At 42.3% G+C, this 19,880-nt stretch overlaps 1 protein-coding gene across 1 annotated transcript; it reads right to left on the bottom strand.

Moving 5' to 3' along the window:
• Positions 1-1,198: 1,198 nt before the first annotated feature.
• LOC132493783 (glycine N-acyltransferase-like) lies at positions 1,199-9,575 on the bottom strand. The gene is made up of 5 exons (XM_060104593.1): positions 9,498-9,575; positions 6,110-6,217; positions 4,300-4,426; positions 2,028-2,199; positions 1,199-1,601 (listed from the first exon to the last, which is right to left on the bottom strand). Exons 1-5 carry the CDS (start codon positions 9,573-9,575, stop codon positions 1,199-1,201), a joined length of 888 nt encoding a protein of 295 aa, XP_059960576.1.
• Positions 9,576-19,880: the final 10,305 nt, after the last annotated feature.

Genomic DNA, 19,880 nt, shown 5'->3' with positions numbered 1-19,880 from the left:
AAACCTCAGTTGTATGTGTGTGTGTATGTGTATGCGCACACGCATGTATATTTGTGGGGATCTTCATCCCCAATTCCATAACTTAATTTCAAGTTTAGGTGGACCAGAGGGAGCAAGTTCTTAATCCAGATGATCACCTTCATTCAGGTGCTCTGTTTGCTGCCCGGTACTGGTGTTTAGTGCTGTTTCTCTCTAAGGGCTGGGGCAGGAAACTCTCCCACCTGACCCGTCCCAACCAGGAAGAATATCTTTCCACACCAGCAACCAGATTCTCCCCTGAGACAATGGTCTGAACCACACAGAATTCTGGCATGTTGAAGTAATATGCCAAGGTCAAGCGGAACAGTAGGCATCCATGCTACACCTCCCACCCCCTCAACTTCCATCTCTTCTCAATAAATCCCCACCTTCCTGGGGCTGGGTGTTCCCACTTTCCTCTCCCCATTAGCTCACACCATGTTTCCCCATCACGAACCACTTAGCTTCAGCTTATACAATCAAACACAAAATCTCTTTATTGTTTGAGGGTTTCAGGTGACTTTAGTAAGCTCAACTTTTAGGGACAATATTGAAGCATTTTCCCCAAAGTGGAAGGGTGGGGGGGGGACAGGAAACATAAGTTAGTCTTTTTCTTAATATCTCTCCCTGCTATATCATGCATATCATGTTTAACATAATATACCATATATATTTGTATATAACATATTTATTATACCTATAAAGCAGCAATCAGAGGAGAGGATAATATCTACAGACCTAAAGAGTAGAGTCCACTTGCTCTTCACTAAGGGAAAAGCCATAGGAAGAGAGGAATAAGTCGTAATGCCCAGGAAGTATTAGCCCTCCCTGGAAAAACTGGCAAGGATGTACCAACCCATGCCCTAAGAGTCCCAGGGGAAGCCATTTGGGGCAATATGTAGCGGATGAAGAAGCATGGCAGAGATACTGGAAGCATGGGGAACAGAACTGTGAAACCACTGCAGGAGGATCAGATGCTGCTTATGCTGAGATATCTAAGGCAAGCCCATCGACGGTAGTGGTCCTGTCGACCATTCACACTGCTGCCCCAGGACCCACACAATGTCCACTCCTTTACCTATGATTACAATTACAATTGGTTCTTTCCCTCCACCCACCCATCGGCTCCTCCAGCTGCATCCTCAGGCCCATCCCGTACTGTCTTGGATTCAGTGCTGCTTCACAGAGGCACACAGTTCCACTGGTTCCAGTCACAGGGCACAGGGATATGATTCAGACTGTGACTCAGTTTCTGCATAATTTTGTTATTCTTGTCTACATGAGAATACACGGGGAAGCCACGTTTGATCAGAGCCTTGGTCTGGTAATAGATGACGTAGGTGACGAGACCCTGGCCCCGGTACTCAGGCAGGGTGCCCCCCATCCGCATCTCTCCTGTCTGGTCCATCAAGAACCAGGACACAGGGGTCCCCTCAGGCCCCAGCAGGCAGAAGTTGGGGAAGGTCCGGATACAGCGCTCGATGAATCTCTGGCTCCACTCATTGCCACCGAAATGCCAGAATTTATTCACCATGGCAGCGTAGGTAGGATCCAACGATGAGACTTTAAACATCTCTTGGTCACTATGGATGTTCCAAGAGAGAAGCAAAGTCCATGAGTTTAGAGGTTTATATTTGTTCTTACCTCTATTATCTTGAGAGACAGAGTAAACAGAGGAAATAGCGAACGCAAAGTCTGGAGTATAAGTGAGCTTGTAATGACAGAAGGACAGAAAGAAGGCCGATGTTGTTGGACTGAGTGAGCTAGGAGGACAAGACAGGTCAGAGAAGTTGACATAGGCCTGATATATTCCAGGTGAGAAAAGAAATGGTGGGGTATTTTAAGCAGGGGAGAAACACGGTTTGGATTATGTTTCTAAAAAAGATTATTCTGGCTGCTTTGAAGAAGATGGATTGTGGGGAGCCAGAGTAAAAGCAGAAAGAGAAGTTGGGAGGCTACTTTGGTAGTGAGAGGTGTAAGTAGCGTAGGGTAGCTTTTATCAAACTCACATGGCCTTGGGTTTGCCATCGCTAAGTGATAAGTTCTTTACGTCCAGCAGGGAAGGAGCCAGTTCCCTGATTGACTCAATCGCCATATAGAGAATGTTTTGTGATTGCTTGACTTTGAAGGATTTAGTGGCTGCAAGACTTTGTATTACTTCATTCAGGCTGGACTGTGAACCTAGATGGGATTGTAAGGAGAAATGCAATGATTTATGTCCATTCTAGGGAGAAGCTCTCCAGTGGAGTAGGAAGTGTCTGAGGATTTCTAGTCAGAGAATTTTGGTGATGGGCTTGGTGCTGCTACTGTATGACTGGGCTCTTGTAATCAGGATTTGTGCAATTTTCCTTGTTTTGGAAAAGCAAAAACATGCCTAGAAATTCATTCAGCCATGGTCATGCCATTAGAGGCAATACCAAGACTGGAACTAACTTTTCTGGGCTACATAATCATGCAGTTTTGATGATCAAAGAAGGTGAGTTATAATAATTATAGTTGCCGGGACTTCCCTGGTGGAGCAGTGGTTGGGAATCTGCCTGCCAGTGCAGGGGAAATGGGTTCAATCCCTGGTCTGGGAAGATCCCACATGCTGTGGAGCAACTAGGCCCATGAGCCACAACTGCTGAGCCTGCGCTCTAGAGCCCGTGTGCCGCAGCTGCTGAGCCCACGAGCTGCAACTACTGGGGCCCACATGCTTGGAGCCCCTGCTCAGCAATGGGAGAGGCCACCGCAATGGGGGACCTGCGTACTGCAGCGAAGAGTGGCCCCCGCTCACTGCAACAGGAGAAAGCCCGCATGCAGCAACAAAGACCCAACGCAGCCAAAAATAAATAAAATTTTAAAAAATAATAATAATCATAGTTGCCAACATCTCTGGAGTACTTACTATATTCCCTATGTGGTAGATTGTTGCAGTAATGGCCCACAATTTGCCCACATCTCCTTGTATCCATTCCCTGGAATAGTCCCCTCCTGCACTGCATCTGACCTTGGCCATATGACTTGTTTTACCAATGGGAAAGAGTAAATTTGATGCAGAGAGAGGCTTAAAAATGCTTGCACATTGGGGCTCACCATGTCTTTGTGCTTCTGGTTACCTTGAGGCCAACGCCACATGAAAAGACCTAGGCTAACCTGCTGAAGACATGTGCTCTTATCATGATGTCACCAGGGCCTAGCCAGCACTGATAGTCAGACCATCATTCAGACTTGTAAGTTAGGCCATCCTAGAGCAACCAACCCACAGTCACCCATCAACTGACTGTAGATGCATAGCTACACCCAGAGGAGACCAGCAGAACAGATGCCTTGCAAAGCCCAGTCCAATTGTTGATTCACAGAATTATGAGGTTTGCTATGCAGTGAAAGTTAACTGAAACATTCAGGTATTGCACTAAGCAATTCCTAGCTAAGATTTCACTTAATCTTTTCAACAATGCTGTGTTTTAGGTACCATTATTTATTTTTATTTTTTTAGTAAATTTATTTATTTATTTATTTTTGGCTGTGTTGGGTCTTCATTGCTGCACACGGGCTTTCTCTAGTTGTGGCAAGTGAGGGCTACTCTTTGTTGCGGAGTACGGGCCCTAGAACACGCAGGCTTTGGTAGTTGTGGCACACAGGCTCAGTAGTTGTGGCACACGGGCTCAGTAGTTGTGGCTCACGGGCTTAGCTGCTCCATGGCATTTGGGATCTTCCTGGACCAGGGCTCAAACCCATGTCCCCTGCATTGGCAGGCGGACGCTTAACCACTGCACCACCCGGGAAGTCCTAGGTACAATTATTATCCTCATTTTTATATATGAAAGTCAGGATCTCAGATAGGACAAGTCCCTGGCTAGGATCACATGGCAAAGTAATAGGCAAATGCCATCCTAGGTAGTCTGACTCTGGAGACCACGCTCATAACCATATAAGTTGCTCTTTATGACCTAGGAGATGTTCTGTGGCACGAGTTGTCATTCCAATTCTAGGAATGAAAGTCCATGGGGAAAGCTCTGCTCTGATACCCAACCACCCTAAGGCATCCTGGATATGTCCACAAAATATGCCATAAATCCTTAGCTCTCAGGGGATTACATTACAGTCCTCTATATGAAGCCCATTAGGTACAAACTTTGAGGGTGTTTTTTCCCCCTTTACAGGTATATTTGCAGCTGAGTCAAAAAACTGACAGCAGGCTGAGGGTCTGGGGCTTGGAGAAAGGAGATACATGTCATAGGAGAAATTGTTCAGGATGGAGATGTGATTCAGCACAGATTCCATTCCTTTTATACTTACTTTGGATCTGCAAATGCTGTTTCCAATTGATGACTTCTGGTAAGCTGAGGAATTCCTGACAGTTTTTGAGGTCTTTCGAGTAGATATGGTAAGTATTGGTGTAGTGATCAAGGTCATCTGTCATGTCCTGTTATCATTGAGAAAAGGGGGGCCAAACAAATGTCTTATTTTTCATGATTGTAATACTTTTTTTCTAAATTCTACTATACTGTGGTATTTTTAAGTACTAAAATATTGGTGTTTGTATTGGTGCATTAGAAATTTTTCTGAATCATTTAAGTCATGAGATCAAGATGGGAGATTCAGGTGTTCAAATTATGATGAAAAACTGCAGAACAATACTATTCTCTACCCATATATTGTGTTAAAATTTCAACTCAAGCAAAGACAGCCATTTAGAAAGCATTCTTCTATATTTTCATCTTCCTCAACAGGAAGAAGAGAAAAGCAATTGACAAGGAAAAGCTTCTGTTGCAAGAATAAATTTTCTATATTTCAAACACTTGCAGAATACATAAACTATGAAGATGACAGTATTAAATTTGGTTATTGACATTTCTGGATTGAAATTTCCATCTATACTAAATTAAAACAAAAATGATGAAAACCAATTAGAAATGCTTTCATAAAATAATACAATAGATGAACAAATTGTAATTACAGAAAAACAAAGAAACCACTTATTTAGAAATATCCCCTCAAATCATTAAATAAGAGATGCAATTATTTGGAAGAAGAAGGCACGGGAAAATATTATCTTGAGGGCAGAATTAGAAACCTTTTCAAAAATAGTTGGAATTGTTGCACAAAAATACACTCACAAGTCAGCAATGATACCACTAACACATTTTGTTTCTTAAGATCCCATTTAAGGGCTTCCCTGGTGGCGCAGTGGTTGAGAGTCCTCTTGCCGATGCAGGGGACATGGGTTCGTGCCCCAGTCCGGGAAGACCCCACATGCCGCGGAGCGGCTGGGCCCGTGAGGCATGGCCACTGAGCCTGCGCGTTCGGAGCCTGTGCTCCACAACGGGAGAGGCCACAACAGTGAGAGGCCCGCATACCGCAAAAAAAAAAAAAAAAGATCCCATTTAAGATAAAAGGTCAAATAATTTTTTTGCAGTTCAGTTTTTTGTTATTCATATAAATGTCTTCATTTTATATACTGTTTAATTCCATGGATTTTAAATAAGTTATTATTTGTAGGAAAGATATATTTGTATTTTTATAAATTTATAATTTTACTGGATGTTTTAAAATAAACTTAGGGTTTTTTGTCTTTGAAATGTATTAACTATTTAGTTTCACTAATTTTTAAATGTTTCCCCAAAATGCATATGGAAATTCTAATATTATAAATTTTTTTTTTATAATCAGCCAACTAACTGTCCTGTTTCATACCTTCCTATATTTGTCCTTGTTACTTTCTCTGGTTAGAATGCCCTCCTTTCTTTGTCAGCCTAACAAAGATATGTTTATCTACAAAATCCAGTTCAGATGAAACATCCACTAAGAAGTATTTCTAATCTGATCCTGTAACCTCCATCTCCAAACTCCGTAGTTTAATCAGCTTTTGCCTGTGCTATCTCCATATACTGTACATTTTCTGTTTTTGAACATTTTACACTAAGCTGTAATTTATTTACTTACCTGTATTCTCCTCCAGGCTGTGGGGTTCTTAAAGGCAAGGACTTGTTCACTATCACTGCAATTCATTTCTGTAGCCCCAGGGTCTACCACATTGCCAGGCACATGGTAGGCACATAGCAAATATAAACATAGATGCAAATTCATTCCACATCTGGCACCTTACCTGCTCCTGAGGGCGGATAACCACTGTATTAAAATCAGGCCACCTGTCCACCAGAGCTTTTAGCTTGAATGGGTTTCCCTGATTCATGTGGAAGATGGTCCCATAAACCTGCAGTATCCGGACAAAGTGAGAGGGTCAGCTTATTAGGAAGGGATGGTGAAGTGCCTTGTTTGACCAGGACAGGTTTATGTCTATGAAACTGTGAAATTTTACAGCAGTAAAGGGACAAATAGGGCATCTGGGTCTAAAATCTCCACATGCTACTTTTTTTTTTTAACCTCAGATGAGAGCTTTTTCTTCCCATCTAATATAAATCAAACATGCATATGGTAAAATACTGGGATAAATAAAGTAAATGATCATAAGAACACTGTTCTTGTTTTTTGTAGGATTTAATATTAATTTTTCCAGACTTTCTTCTATTCATACTCATAGAGATACACAATTTTACAAATGTAAAATGATCTGATACATGATATTTTTCACCACTGAATAAATTGTGGGTGTATCTCTATGTTCATAAATACAAAATTTTTCAATTATGTTCTAATGACTGCAAGGATTCCATTATATGGTTGTATCATGGTTCATTTGTGCATTTGCCTACTGAGGGTCATTTCAGCTGTTTCCAAATTTTCATTTTAACAACTAATTCTTTGCAGAGCATGCTTGCACAGAAATCTTTGCATGGGCACCAGATATTTTCTTAGATTATCCATCAGGTAACTGCTAGTTCAAAGGTTATGGACATGTTTAAAACTCTTTAACATGTATGTCCACAGTACCCTCTGGAAAGGTAATTTCCTCCCACAATAAGCAAAGGCTAAAGCAAAATGCTCAAGAGAATGGGCTGTGGAAGCCTACAGTTTCGGTCCAGTCTTGAGTCCCCAACCCCGTCTTTTTGCATAGTTTGTTGAGAGAAAGGGGAAAGCAGGGAGAGAATGAATGAGATAGCCTGTGGACATTAAGTGACCTGGTGATTTGGGGGTGGAGGACTGCAGCAGTGGATACCACCATGGGCCACATGACTATTGTAAACATGAAGCCTCTGCAGATACCAGCATGGGAACATGCCAATGACCAAAGGTCAAAAAAAAATGTATGCAGTTTAATGGTTTCTACCATGGGTAGATGATGACCAAAGACTGTAGCAACATCCTTCCCTCCTACCACCCTCCACCCGACATGAACTATTGATGTTACACTATGGAGAAAGAGAAGGGGAAAAAAATCTAAGTTGCCTGAGCTTATCTGAAATCATTGTTTTCAGCCATGAATGGAGGCTTGATATAGAAATTCTGTACAGTTTGGCAAAATATAGATGTTTCTTTTTATCCCTTTGCATTTGGGGGTGTGTAAAATTGCTTTAGATTAATACATTATCCATTACAGGATCTGAAAATATGTGTAGCTCTTCCTCTTTCTTATTCTCCGGGCTGAATTAATTAAAACTTATTTTTTCTGCTGAACTCAGAACGTAGTGAGCCAGGCAGCTACTCTAAGTTGACTCAGCTGGAGTTGACACATGCAATAAAATGTACTTAATATCCAACACTTAGAAGAACAGATGGACGTTTTGTCAACTGAGACTCAAGCAAGTATTGAGTTCTAGGTTATGCCTCCATTAAAAGTACCTGGCAAACAACTATTCTAGATTTCAACCAGGGTAAAAATGTATATCTTTAATATACAACCAATGCTGTTTCTTCATGAAAGTTGTGGAGCCAAGAGGGCCGCCTTATCTTACCACAGAGATGCTCCAAGTAAGGACACTTGGGAACCACCAAGAGTTTCCTCAAGACGTTTGGGGTCCACTTAACCCAAGGAGTAAAGAGAAATTTAAACCACAAGATTCTATACTACAGAGCATGGAAGAAACACTTTTAGGTGGAAGAATTTTCAAAAATAGCTACTTACCATAAAAATCTTAGGCAAGTGTTCATAATATGTATAACTGATGTAACCTCTAAGAAAAATTGACTGTCTCTTTGAGAGGTTGCCTGGATCTTAAGGATTATCAAGTGAAAGTGGTTAAATATTAGGTAACAGAGATTAATATTAGTGAGATCCACCAAAGTGGGTGGCATTTTAGTTATAAGTTAGTTGATTTGAAGGCATTTTGGGCAGTAATGAAAGAACAGGGCGAGTTGCTTCATTAGTCTATCTCTAATAAATGAAAATGAAGCCATATGATCTACAAATAAAATAATGCTAACATTTTTCTCCTTTATACAGAACGATGGAGTAACAAATCTATTGGGGAGTGAGGCAGGTGAATGCATTTATCTTATCTAAAATGTATGCATCTTATAGGAGTGTATTATAAAACAGTAGAAATCTAGTTCTCTTTTTTTTGTTTTTTTGTTTTGCGGTACACGGGCCTCTCACTGCTGTGGCCTCTCCCGTTGCAGAGCACAGGCTCCAGACGCGCAGGCTCAGCGGCCATGGGTCACGGGCCCAGTTGCTCCGCAGCATGTGGGATCTTCCCAGACCGGTGCACGAACCCATGTCCCCTGCATCGGCAGGCGGACCCTCAACCACTGCGCCACCAGGGAAGCCCGAAATCTAGCTCTCTTTTTACAAAAAAATTTCAGGGAAACAATTTGTTCTCCAAATACACACACATACACACATTACACACACACACATTCACACATGCACGGTTGTACTTAAATTCCACTGGAATGGGCCCCATCCCTTTGGTTGCTAAAGAAAAACACAGGTGAGGACCCCAGCCAATCATTAGAGCTGCTCTCAAACAGTTCTGGATGTGGGCTTCTATGTATATGTTCTATTTAATCCTGAGATTTCTGATCAATTGTACTTGGTTAACAGAGGTCCTCAGAGTCAGCCACAAAATAGCTTGACGTGCCATAAGTTTGGAGCAATTGGACAATCTAAGTGAAATAGAAATTGACTTATTAATTTTAAAGAAGGCTCATGATGGTTAACCTCTCACCTGGCAAGTGTTCTTTTAAGGAGAACAAATTAAAAATTAACATGTAGTCTCAGCTAACTTTGTAGGAGAACTCTGGGCAAGTTTCCAGTGCTATTATGGAACGTTTCTTGGAAAGGAGCAAGGGAATACTTTTTGAATCAGCTTGGAGCAAAAAGCAATGCTAGGTCTCAGGCATTCCTACATTTATACCATAGCACTGCAGCTCACTATTTGTGAGGTATTGGGCAAACCACTTCACTGAGCCTCCATCTTCACATCAGTGACATGGGCATAACAGCAACTATCTTGTAGAGAGGTTATGCAAATTAAATGAGAGAAAATATGCACTAGTGCCTGGCACAGAATAGGTGCTCAATAAATATTAGTCTCTCTTTCCCTTCATCACAGGAACTTTCTATTCCTACTCCCCTCAGAATTTTCCATTGTCACCTTTAAGGATGTAGGAAGGCTCTTCCTCAAGGATTTCTCCAGCATCTGCAGCATCTGGGCACCTTGCAATGGGAACATCGTGCAAGACACCTTGTTCTGGAGAGACAACCAGGAAACAGCCAGGAATGAGAAGAGCAGGAGGAGATTCAGAAACAAAAGTAGCAAGTTCTCTGCTAATTGCCAGAGCCCTCTTCAGTGTCTCTTTATTGGTGTCGTCTTCACTAAAGTCATCAGCCATTCCAAGGAAGGATGAGACTGGCAGAAAGTGCAGAGCCAGCCTTCTGAATTTTTCAGCTCACTTTCTTAAAACTTTGATGAATTCTAGTCATTAATTTCACTTTACATTAACAAGCACATTCTAAAATATATATAACTTTTTTTGATATTTAGTTGCTATCAGTGATTTTTCTGACTCTACCAGGAGTAAGCTGTGCAACCTTCGAAGGTTACTTAGCCTCTCTGTACCTTGGTGTCTTCAAAGTAGATGGGATAATAGTATTACCTGACTCATAGAATTGTTGTGAGGATTAAATGAGCTAATATGTTAAAAGAGTAAATAAGTGCTTAAAGAGTATCTGTCACATAGTAAACACTGAACACATGTTATTTTATTACTACTACCACTCCTCTTCCTTACTGTCTTTTCTTTCCCCTCCTGTTCTCACCCCTCTTCCTTCTCCCCACTTGAGTTAAAGGGCTGTATACTGCATGATATTTTGATGCCACCTTTTTAATATAGGGCTTTTTGACATGCTTTAAAATATAAACAAATTATCTTATTGTTTGCTTGTTTCTTTATCTATTTAGGCCACACTATGTGGCTTGCAGGATCTTAGTTCCCCAACAGGGATTGAACTCAGGCCCTGACAGTGAGAGTGCCAAGTCCTAAGCACTGGACTGCCAGGGAACTCCTTCTTTGTTTAATTGCCAAGTCCTACTTCAAGCTGGTGCTCTCACTTTATCACTGAGCCTCACCCTATTTTTGAGTCTTACTCCATCTCTAAGCCTTACTCTTGGATCTGTGATACATGTTGCATAATTACTAGGTAGCATAAAAATAGTATTTTTACATATTTGATTCACTGCATCAAATTGGGATGGTCAAAACATCCCATAAGATCCTACTGACATGAAAAAGGAAGAAAAGAGGCAGTGTCACAGTGTTCTGATTTGAACTGTGATCTTAGGAGTACCAAGTTACTTTTTTTTTTTTTTTTTTTTTTTGCTGTACGCGGGCCTCTCACTGTTGTGGCCTCTCCCGTTGCGGAGCACAGGCTCCAGACGTGCAGGCTCAGCGGCCATGGCTCACGGGCCCAGCCGCTCTGCAGCATGTGGGATCTTCCTGGACTGGGGCACGAACCTGTGTCCCCTGCATCGGCAGGCGGACTCTCAACCACTGTGCCACCAGGGAAGCCCCTGGGAAGTCCCCAAGTTACTTTTTAATGAAGGCGCCAAAGAGGTATTCTGAGAAGGTGTTGTATTAAAACCCACCATATCTGAGATGACATGCTCCAGGCCAGAACTGGGTAAATTTGTGATTTTAGACTAGCAAGGGCACTTCTGTTTTTGGCCAAGGTGGAATACAATAAGTCCCTTATATACGAAATTTCAAGTTTTGAACTTTCAAAGATGCGAACGTGCATCGCTCATCCAACCTATGGACCAGGGAGTTACAATGACTTTTGTTTTTTATTATTTGTTTGTTTGTTTGTTTGTTTGTTTGGCTGCACCGGGTCTTAGTTGCGGCACGCGGGATCTTCATTGCCGAGTGCGGGATCTTCATTGTGGCGTGTGGGCTCTAGTTCCCTGACCAGGGATCGAAGTTGGGCCCCCTGCATTAGGATGCAGAGTCTTAACCACTGGACCACCCAGGAAGTCTCAATGATAGTGACTTTTAAGAAATATTATTTATTTCACACTTTTCACCTGGCAGTAAAGGCGAGCAATGAATCAGGAACAGTCTTGCGACAATTTTGGAAGGATGATAACATCTACAAGGCCATAAAAAACGTTGACTTTGCTTGTCATGAGGTTACAGCCGTCACCATGAATGGGGTTGGGAAGAACCTTTACCTGCAGTTTGCTCAGTTTGTGGATTTGGGAAGGTGGATGAGGAGTCCAAAGAGGTCTTCAGCAACTTAGTGACCCTCAGCGAGAAGCTGGAGCTAGATCTGCAATAAGACGACTTCACTGAACTCCGTGCTGTGCCACATAAGGAGCTTACTGATGAAGACCTGACGGAATTGGAGGCCCAGAGAAAGGACGAAGAGACACAAGAGGAAGAAGTAACTGGAGAACTGAAGAGATTCACGACGTGGGAAACGGCAAAGGGATTTTCTTTATTTGAGAGGGCACTGTTACTTTTTGAGGCACAGGTCCCGAATGTGGAACGGTGCACGAAAGTTGCAGCAGCCGTTCAGAATGCAATCCAGTGCTACCGTGTCATCTATGACAAGAAACAAAAGAGCTACTACCCAGACATCACTGGATTGTTTATTCAAGAGAGTAGATACGGGCCTCCCTGGTGGCGCAGTGGTTAAGAGTCCGCCTGCCGATGCAGGGGATACGGGTTCGTGCCCCGGTCTGGGAGGATCCCATATGCCGCGGAGCGGCTGGGCCCGTGAGCCATGGCCGCTGGGCCTGCGCATCCGGAGCCTGTGCTCCGCAACGGGAGAGGCCACAACAGTGAGAGGCCCACATACCGCAAAAAGAAAAAAAAAAAAAAAAGAGAGTAGATAGAATTGAATCCAGAGGACCTTAAGACTGTCCTGAAGGTCAATCTTATCTTTTATCTAGAGGCAACTCACAAGGAGTATAAGATGCAACATAAAGATGAATGTCAAATCTGTGGGGTGTCAGAATGGCCATCATTAAAAAGTCTACAAATAATAAACGTTGGAGAAGGTGTGGAGAAAAGGGAACCATCCTACACTGTTGGTGGGAATGTAAACTGGTGCAGCCAGTATGGAAAACAGTATGGAGGTTCCCCAAAAAACTAAAAATAGAGTTGCCATATGATCCAGCAATCCCACTCCTGGGCACATACCCAGACAAAATTGGAATTTGAAAAGATACATGCACCCCTATGTTCCTAGCAGCATTATTTAAAATAGCCAAAATATGGAAACAACCTAAATGTCCATCGACAGATGAATGGATAAAGAAGATGTGACATATATATATATATATACATATATATGTATATATATATTATACAAAGGAATATTAGTCATAAAAAAGAATGAAATAATACCATTTGCAGCAACATGTATGGATGTAGAAATTATCATACTAAGTGAAGTAAGTCAGAAAGAGAAAGACAAATGCCATATGATATCGCCAATGTGTGCAATCTGAAATACGACACAAATGAACATATCTATGAAAGAGAAACAGACTCACAGACATAGAGAACAGATTTGTGGTTGCCAAGGCGGGAGCGGGGGGGTGGAGGGACAGAATGCAAGTTTGGAATTAGCAGATGCAAACTATTATATATAGGATGGATAAACAACAAGGTCTTACTGTATAGCACACAGAACTGTATTCAATATCCTGTGATAAACCATAATGGAAAAGAATATGAAAAGGAATATATATATCTTTATAAAACATATATATATATATATATGTATATATGACTGAATCATGTTGCTGTACAGTAGAAATTAACACAACATTGTAAATCAACTATACTTCAACAAAATTAAAATATCTGTGGGGTGTAATATTACCGTATTTCCTGAAAAGTATAGCGTTTGGAACCACCCTCCAAGGATGCACACACAAAGCAACAACCAAGCATGGTGCCTCATAAATAAGGTAGATTGAAAACAACTGAGACTGTGATTCTCCAGGACATTGGACACACTCACTGTGAGCTGGCAGAACTGGGCAACAGGCAATGTCCTTGGGAGTGAAATTCAGAACTTCGGACCTAGTTATTCCCAGAAGAAGAAATTAATCCAAAGAAAACAATTCAAAAGAAGAAAAAAGCTCTCAGCAGAATCTGATAAAGCTGCACAAAGATAAGCAAGGACTGAACAAAACCCCAGTGTTCAACAATAGGAAAAGGAAATATAAACTATGGTGCAACTCCATGATATTAGCATAATTCCTATACATATGGACACATGGGAAAGGGTTGAAATAAAATGAGAAAATGTAGGGCCTAAAACAGTTCACATACCACATACATAAGCATAAATTTATAAGAGAACACAGACAAATAAAAAGATAGATTGTGGTAGTAGCAATATAGGTGAAAGCTTCAAAGTAAGTTTGTTTATTATACGATTTAAATAAACAATAGGTCTGGTCTGTATTCTTGTCCTTACTCAGCTACTCATTTCCTCTCTGACTTTACGTCCAGCAACCTTCTTACCATTCATGGAGACAAAAAACTGCCTACTTTAAAATATAACCAGAAGGATTCAACAGGGTGCTGTTTAGAGCGTTTTCACGCATTAAGTGCTCCATTCACCACCCCCACTGCCAGAAAATGCCCAGATCTTTCCTCATTCCTTTATTAGTTCAGATCCAAAAACTGCAAGAATTTTTCATAGTACCTAACAAGTTGCCTTTTACAGAATAGGTGCCAGATACACGTTTCTTAAGTTGAAGTTATTCCTTTTCCTTAGGTATATTTGTCATCGTATTCTGAGCAGAACAAAATATGAGCATTTTGATTTGTCTCATGTAAGTGGAGAGGATGTCACAAAGCAATGATTATCTTTTTTTTTTTTTTTTTTTTTTTTGGCATGAGTTCTCACCTGGAAAGCTGTCTTCACACCGAGCTTTGCAGGAACAAATGAAGAGGAGCGACCTTTAGATCATGAAATTTCCTTCTGGTGCAGACAGTTAAGCAGGTCTTGCGGAGTGCCTTTAGGTACGTTTTCTTCACAAATTGCCGAGCTGAGGCTTGTCATGTGGACCTTGCACTAGGCAAAAAGTTGGGTGTTAGCTCTCATGAAATCTATCCCTTGCTCTCTGGGTCTCATGTTGAGGGAGCTGGTTCTGCAAGGTTGGGAGGCTGCCAGTGTGCCATCTGAGCTTCTCTTTCTGAAACGCCAGGCTGCTCTTTGCCCCGCAGGCCCTGTCATTACTCTGATAACCAAGCTATGTGAAGCCAACAAGCCAGATACTGGAAGGGTCACACTGTATAGGGAATACCTTTCTCCTCCCCTTCCCATTCTCAAGTACCTGCAGTAAGAGAAAGATATTAGGAAAGATATGGTTCAGGTCTGGTTTGCAGAATCTGACTTTTCTTCCTTCACATATGCAGTACAGAAAATTGCACAGGGTGACTAAAGCTCCTAGGATCCTCGCTTTTTTAGGATGATCTGTGTCCTCTCCCCTGCCCATTCTGAAGCTCCAGTTAAACATCCCTACAATGATTCAACTCGGGCACTTCTTAGTCTCACTTTTTTTTTTTTTTTTTTTTTTTTGAGGTACGCGGGCCTCTCACTGTTGTGGCCTCTCCCGTTGCGGAGCACAGGCTCCGGACACGCAGGCTCAGCGGCCATGGCTCACGGGCCCAGCCGCCCCGCGGCATATGGGATCTTCCCGGACCGGGGCACGAACCCGTGTCCCCTGCATCGGCAGGCGGACTCTCAACCACTGCGCCACCAGGGAAGCCCTTAGTCTCACTTTTATAGAGAAGGAAACTGAGGCTTAGTGTGGCTGAGCTGGATAGAATTTAAACCCAGAGCCTTTCCCTCCAAAGTGCCCAGTACCCCACATGAACACTTGTTCTACCATTCTCAGAAGAGAAAGGAGGGTTCATAGAAAAGAGAGCCCACTCTGTGAAATGACGAGGGAGGGAAGGTTGACACTATCTGGGTCCTCGACCTCATCACTCTTATCCTTGTTCAGCAGGTTAGTGGAGGGAAGGAGTCACTCTAATCAGAGGAGCAGGGACAGGGTTGCCTAGTGTCCAGAAAGTTGAAAAACCTTGTGTGCTCCTTCAGTCCATAGACCAGCACAGCACAAGTTTACACATGTTCACTTCTGTCCTCCTAGAATATTAATTCTCCACCTTGTCTCCTGGAGTTGAAGTTGTTATAATTATTCATTACTCTTTCTCCAAGGCTAAAGGCCATTGAAACTGTTCTGTCTCAGAATGGCCATCATCAAAAAGTCTACAAATGATAAATGCTGGAGAGGGTGTACAGAAAAAGGAACCCTCCTACACTGTTGATGGGAATGTAAATCGGTACAGCCACTATGGAGAACAGTATGGAGGTTCCTTAAAAAAAAAACAAAAATAGGGCTTCCCTGGTCGCACAGTGGTTGTGAGTCCACCTGCCGATGCAGGGGACACGGGTTCATGCCCTGGTCCGGGAAGATCCCACATGCCATGGAGCGGCTGGGCCCGTGAGCCATGGCTGCTGAGCCTGTGCATCTGGAGCCTGTGCTCTGAGAGGCCCGCATACCGCAAAAAAAAAAAAAAAAAAAAAAAAATAGAGTTACCATATGATCCTACAATTTCATTCCTGGGTATATATCTGGAAAAGATGAAAACTGTAATTTGAAAAGATACATGCACCCCAATGTTCATAACAGCACTATTTACAATAGGCAAGACATGGAAGCAACCTAAGTGTCCATCAACAGATGAATGGATGAAGAAGATGTGGTATGTATATACAAACATATACATATATGTATGTATATATAAAATAATATTCATAAAAAAGAATGAAATAATGCCATTTACAGCAACATGGATGGATCTAGAGATTATCATACTAAGTGAAGTAAGCCAGACAGAGAAAGACAAATATCAAATGATATTGCTTATATGTAGAATCTGAAAAAACAAAGATACAAATGAACTTATTTACAAAACAAAACAAAAATAGACACACAGACATAGAAAACAAACTTATGGTTAACGAAGGGGAAAGTGGGTGGGGTGGGGGAAGGATCAGCCTAGTGGACCCCTTGGCCCCAGTAGAGTCCATATCCCACAAAGACTATCTACAACACAAGAGTAGGGTCCTTCTCTCTCCCACCTGAACCCAGACCCCTGGTCCTCTGTCTCTTTCAGCCCTTGCACTCACTCACTCACTCAGAAGATTCAAGAGTCTCTATTACCCTTTAACCTTAAACTACTCTCTTAACCTCTCTGGAATGTTTTCCCAGCTGGAAAAAAATAGTGTTGGCATGTCACGTAACCAAGGGTTTTCTCTGCTCTTCTGTTACCAACCCTCTCCGGTGGGTCCCCAAGAAGGGTCCTCTTGCCTGGCGTCGCTCCCATCAATAAAATGAGAACTAGTTCAGCTTAGAAGCAAAGGAAAGCTTTATTCTTCCATCAGGGAATGGAGAGGTGCAAGTTCTGGCTCTAGAGCACACACTCTCCCTGACAGGTGGTGGGCAGGGCTGCTTTATAGGGTTCTCTCCTTGGCAGGGCGGGTGTGGAGTTCTCCAGGGTCTGGGGCAGGCATATTGCTCAGGGCTCCAGATGGCAGTGTCGGGTGCAGGGTCTGTGCACACGGCCCTCTGCCACTGCCACCATCTTGAATCTCAGCGTTGTGGGCAGTGCTTCTGCACACGGCCCTCAGAGCTGAAGTGTCCGTGCAGCCATTTACACCAGGAACTCTGGTCTGAAGCACCAGGTGTGAGGCCTCTGCACGAGGCACCTTGTGAGCAAATGAAGCCAGATGAAGCACAAAATAAAAGAGAAAGGTTAGACTTTATTTTATTACCCAGATTCTATTTGTATTCCCCGGGAACTGGTTTTGGTTTTTTTTAATTTTTATTTTATATTGGAGCATAGTTGATTAACAGTGCTGTGTTAGTTTCAGGTGTGCAGCAAAGTGATTCACTTATACACATACCCCATCTACTCTTTTTCAAATTCCTTTCCCATATAGGTTATTACAGAATATTGAGTAGAGTTCCCTGTGCTATACAGTAGGTCCTTGTTGGTTATCTATTTTAAATATAGCAGAAGGGTGGGAGGGGTCAGGGATAGATTGGGAGTTTAGGATGGACATGTACACACTCCCCGGGAATTGTTAATGGGATTTGCCGGTGACACTTCCTTGACTCTGTGGTTATTACCTTTGCTGTGTTACACAAGATAGCAGACATAAATCTTCTCACACACTTTGGGGTCAGATACAAGGGAAAAGCTTCAGGAGCACTGGCATCAGTCTTCGTGGAAGTGTTTCTCTGGGTGCTGGGTTACGGCTGCCAATGACGACAGAAGCAGCATAGCAGAAGGGCTCAGGTGAGCAAGATGGGGCCGAACTAACAGGCTTGAGATCCTGACTCCACCTCTTACCTACTGTGACCTTGGACTGATTAGTTGATCTTTCCATGTCTCTGTGTCTGTATCTACAATAAGGAGTAAATAATAGTACTCTTATCGAAGAAGGGCCCATCCTTAAGTGGAATTCAGGCTAGTGGGTTTCCCTACTGATCCCTAATGAGTTCCAGAAAATATTTGATCTTGTAGTTTATCCAGCCTTTTCTCATCATTAGTATGGGAACCAAGCTTTCTCCACTTTCTAAATCCTAGGTAGAAGCAGAAATAAGATCATATCTTTTCTTAATTTAGATATGCATGGTTATAATTGCTTAGACAATAATAACTTAAGTTCCTGGTACATGGTAAGCATATAGAAATGTTATATTAAATAAATGAAAAATTATCTAATACAATGCAATAGGCATGTGCTAATGTGCATTGAAATGTTTAGTGGCAATAATTCTTTCCTTAGGGCCCTAGGTCCAGTCATACGCATGAGGCCAGTGGAGTTCATGAATGTCTGATAATTTAGCTAATTCTGGTTCTAATATTCAAAATTCTGAATAAAATAAGACTAGATCCCCAGTGACATGTGAGATTGTATCAAATTATCTAACAGATGTATAATTGCAGTCCCAGACGTAGAAAAAAGAGAGGAACAAAACATTTTTTAATGGCCCCAAAATTGCAAATTTGGTTTAAAATATCTACCTACACAAGCAAGGATCTCAATAAACCCTAAGCATGATAAACACAGAGTAAAACAAGCCTAGAAATATAATAATTAAATTTCTGAAAGGCAAAGTTAAAAGGAAAGTCATAAAAGCAGTCAGAGTCAGTAAAATGGCATAATAGGAAACCCTACACTCTCCAAACCCTAGGCACACCAATTTAAAAATAATACACAGCTCAATTCCCCTTGTGAGAAATCCAGAGACCACTTGAGAGGCTCCTGCACACCAGGTGGGCATGAAACCAGCAGTATTGAAGCCACTAGGGAAATATGTGGTACCTTCTTACCATACTCCCCCAAGCCCTGCAGCACATCACTTCATGCTGGGAGGAAGACCCCAACTCCCAGCTTGTCCCAGGGAAGATGAGAAGACTGGAAAGGACATGCAATGGTCTGACTCTTCAGGAGCAGCCTGAGGGACTTATTTTTCCATCTTGCCTGAGTCTGAGTGTTGAGAGGAAAGAGCCCCATGTTGGGAACCACTGAGAACAAAGGTGATGGTTTGAACTAGTGCACACTCACTGGTAATAGCCCCTCCCCCCCCAGCTTAATGCAGAGTGAGCAAGGCAAACCCCCCAAATTCCAGCTTTTCCCAAAAGCAAAAACTAAAAATTGTTCGCAAGGATGTAGAGAAATTCAGCCACTTGTGCACTGTTGGTAGCAATGTAAAACGGTGCAGACACTGTGAAAAACAGTATAACAGTTCCTCCAAAAATTTAAACTAGAACTACCGTGTGATCTGGCAACTCCTCTTCTGGGTATATAGACAAAGGAGTTGAACTCAGGATCTTGAATAGCTATCTGCACTCTCATGTTCATTGAAACATTATTTACAATAGCCAAGATGTGGAAGCAACCTAAATGTCCGTGGACAGACCAATGGATAAAGAAAACGTGGTAAGGGCCTCCCTGGTGGCGCAAGTGGTTGAGAGTCCGCCTGCCGATGCAGGGGATACGGGTTCGTGCCCCGGTCTGGGAGGATCCCATATGCCGCGGAGCGGCTGGGCCCGTGAGCCATGGCCGCTGAGCCTGCGCGTCCGGAGCCTGCGCGTCCGGAGCCTGTGCTCCGCAACGGGGGAGGCCACAACAGTGAGAGGCCCGCATACCGCAAAAAAAAAAAAAAAAAAAGAAAACGTGGTACATACATAGAATGGAATATTATTCAGCCTTAAAAAAGACAGAAATGCTGCAATATATGACAACATGAATGAAACTTGAGGACTTTATGCTAAGTGAAATAAGCTAGTTACAGAAGGACAAATAGTGTGTGATTCCACTTATATGAGGTATCTAAAGTAATGATACGCATACAAGCAAAAAGTGGAGTGGTAGCTAACAGGAGCTGGGGAGAGGGAAAGATGATGAGTTGCTTATCAATGAGTATAAAGTATCC

This window comes from Mesoplodon densirostris, chromosome 7, assembly GCF_025265405.1.
Source record: "Mesoplodon densirostris isolate mMesDen1 chromosome 7, mMesDen1 primary haplotype, whole genome shotgun sequence".
In the NCBI taxonomy this organism is placed as follows: Eukaryota; Metazoa; Chordata; class Mammalia; order Artiodactyla; family Ziphiidae; genus Mesoplodon; species Mesoplodon densirostris.
This window is presented reverse-complemented; position numbering and strand designations above follow the sequence as displayed.

Excerpts from the sequence above, each read along its gene's own strand:
- LOC132493783 (XM_060104593.1), bottom strand. The coding sequence starts at position 9,575 with ATGTTCCCATTGCAAGGTGCCCAGATGCTGCAGATGCTGGAGAAATCC. Across the intron at positions 2,200-4,299 it reads ACAGCATTTGCAGATCCAAA|GTTCACAGTCCAGCCTGAAT; the intron begins GTAAGTATAAAA and ends AATCCCATCTAG. Across the intron at positions 1,602-2,027 it reads GATGGCAAACCCAAGGCCAT|TGACCAAGAGATGTTTAAAG; the intron begins GTGAGTTTGATA and ends GAACATCCATAG.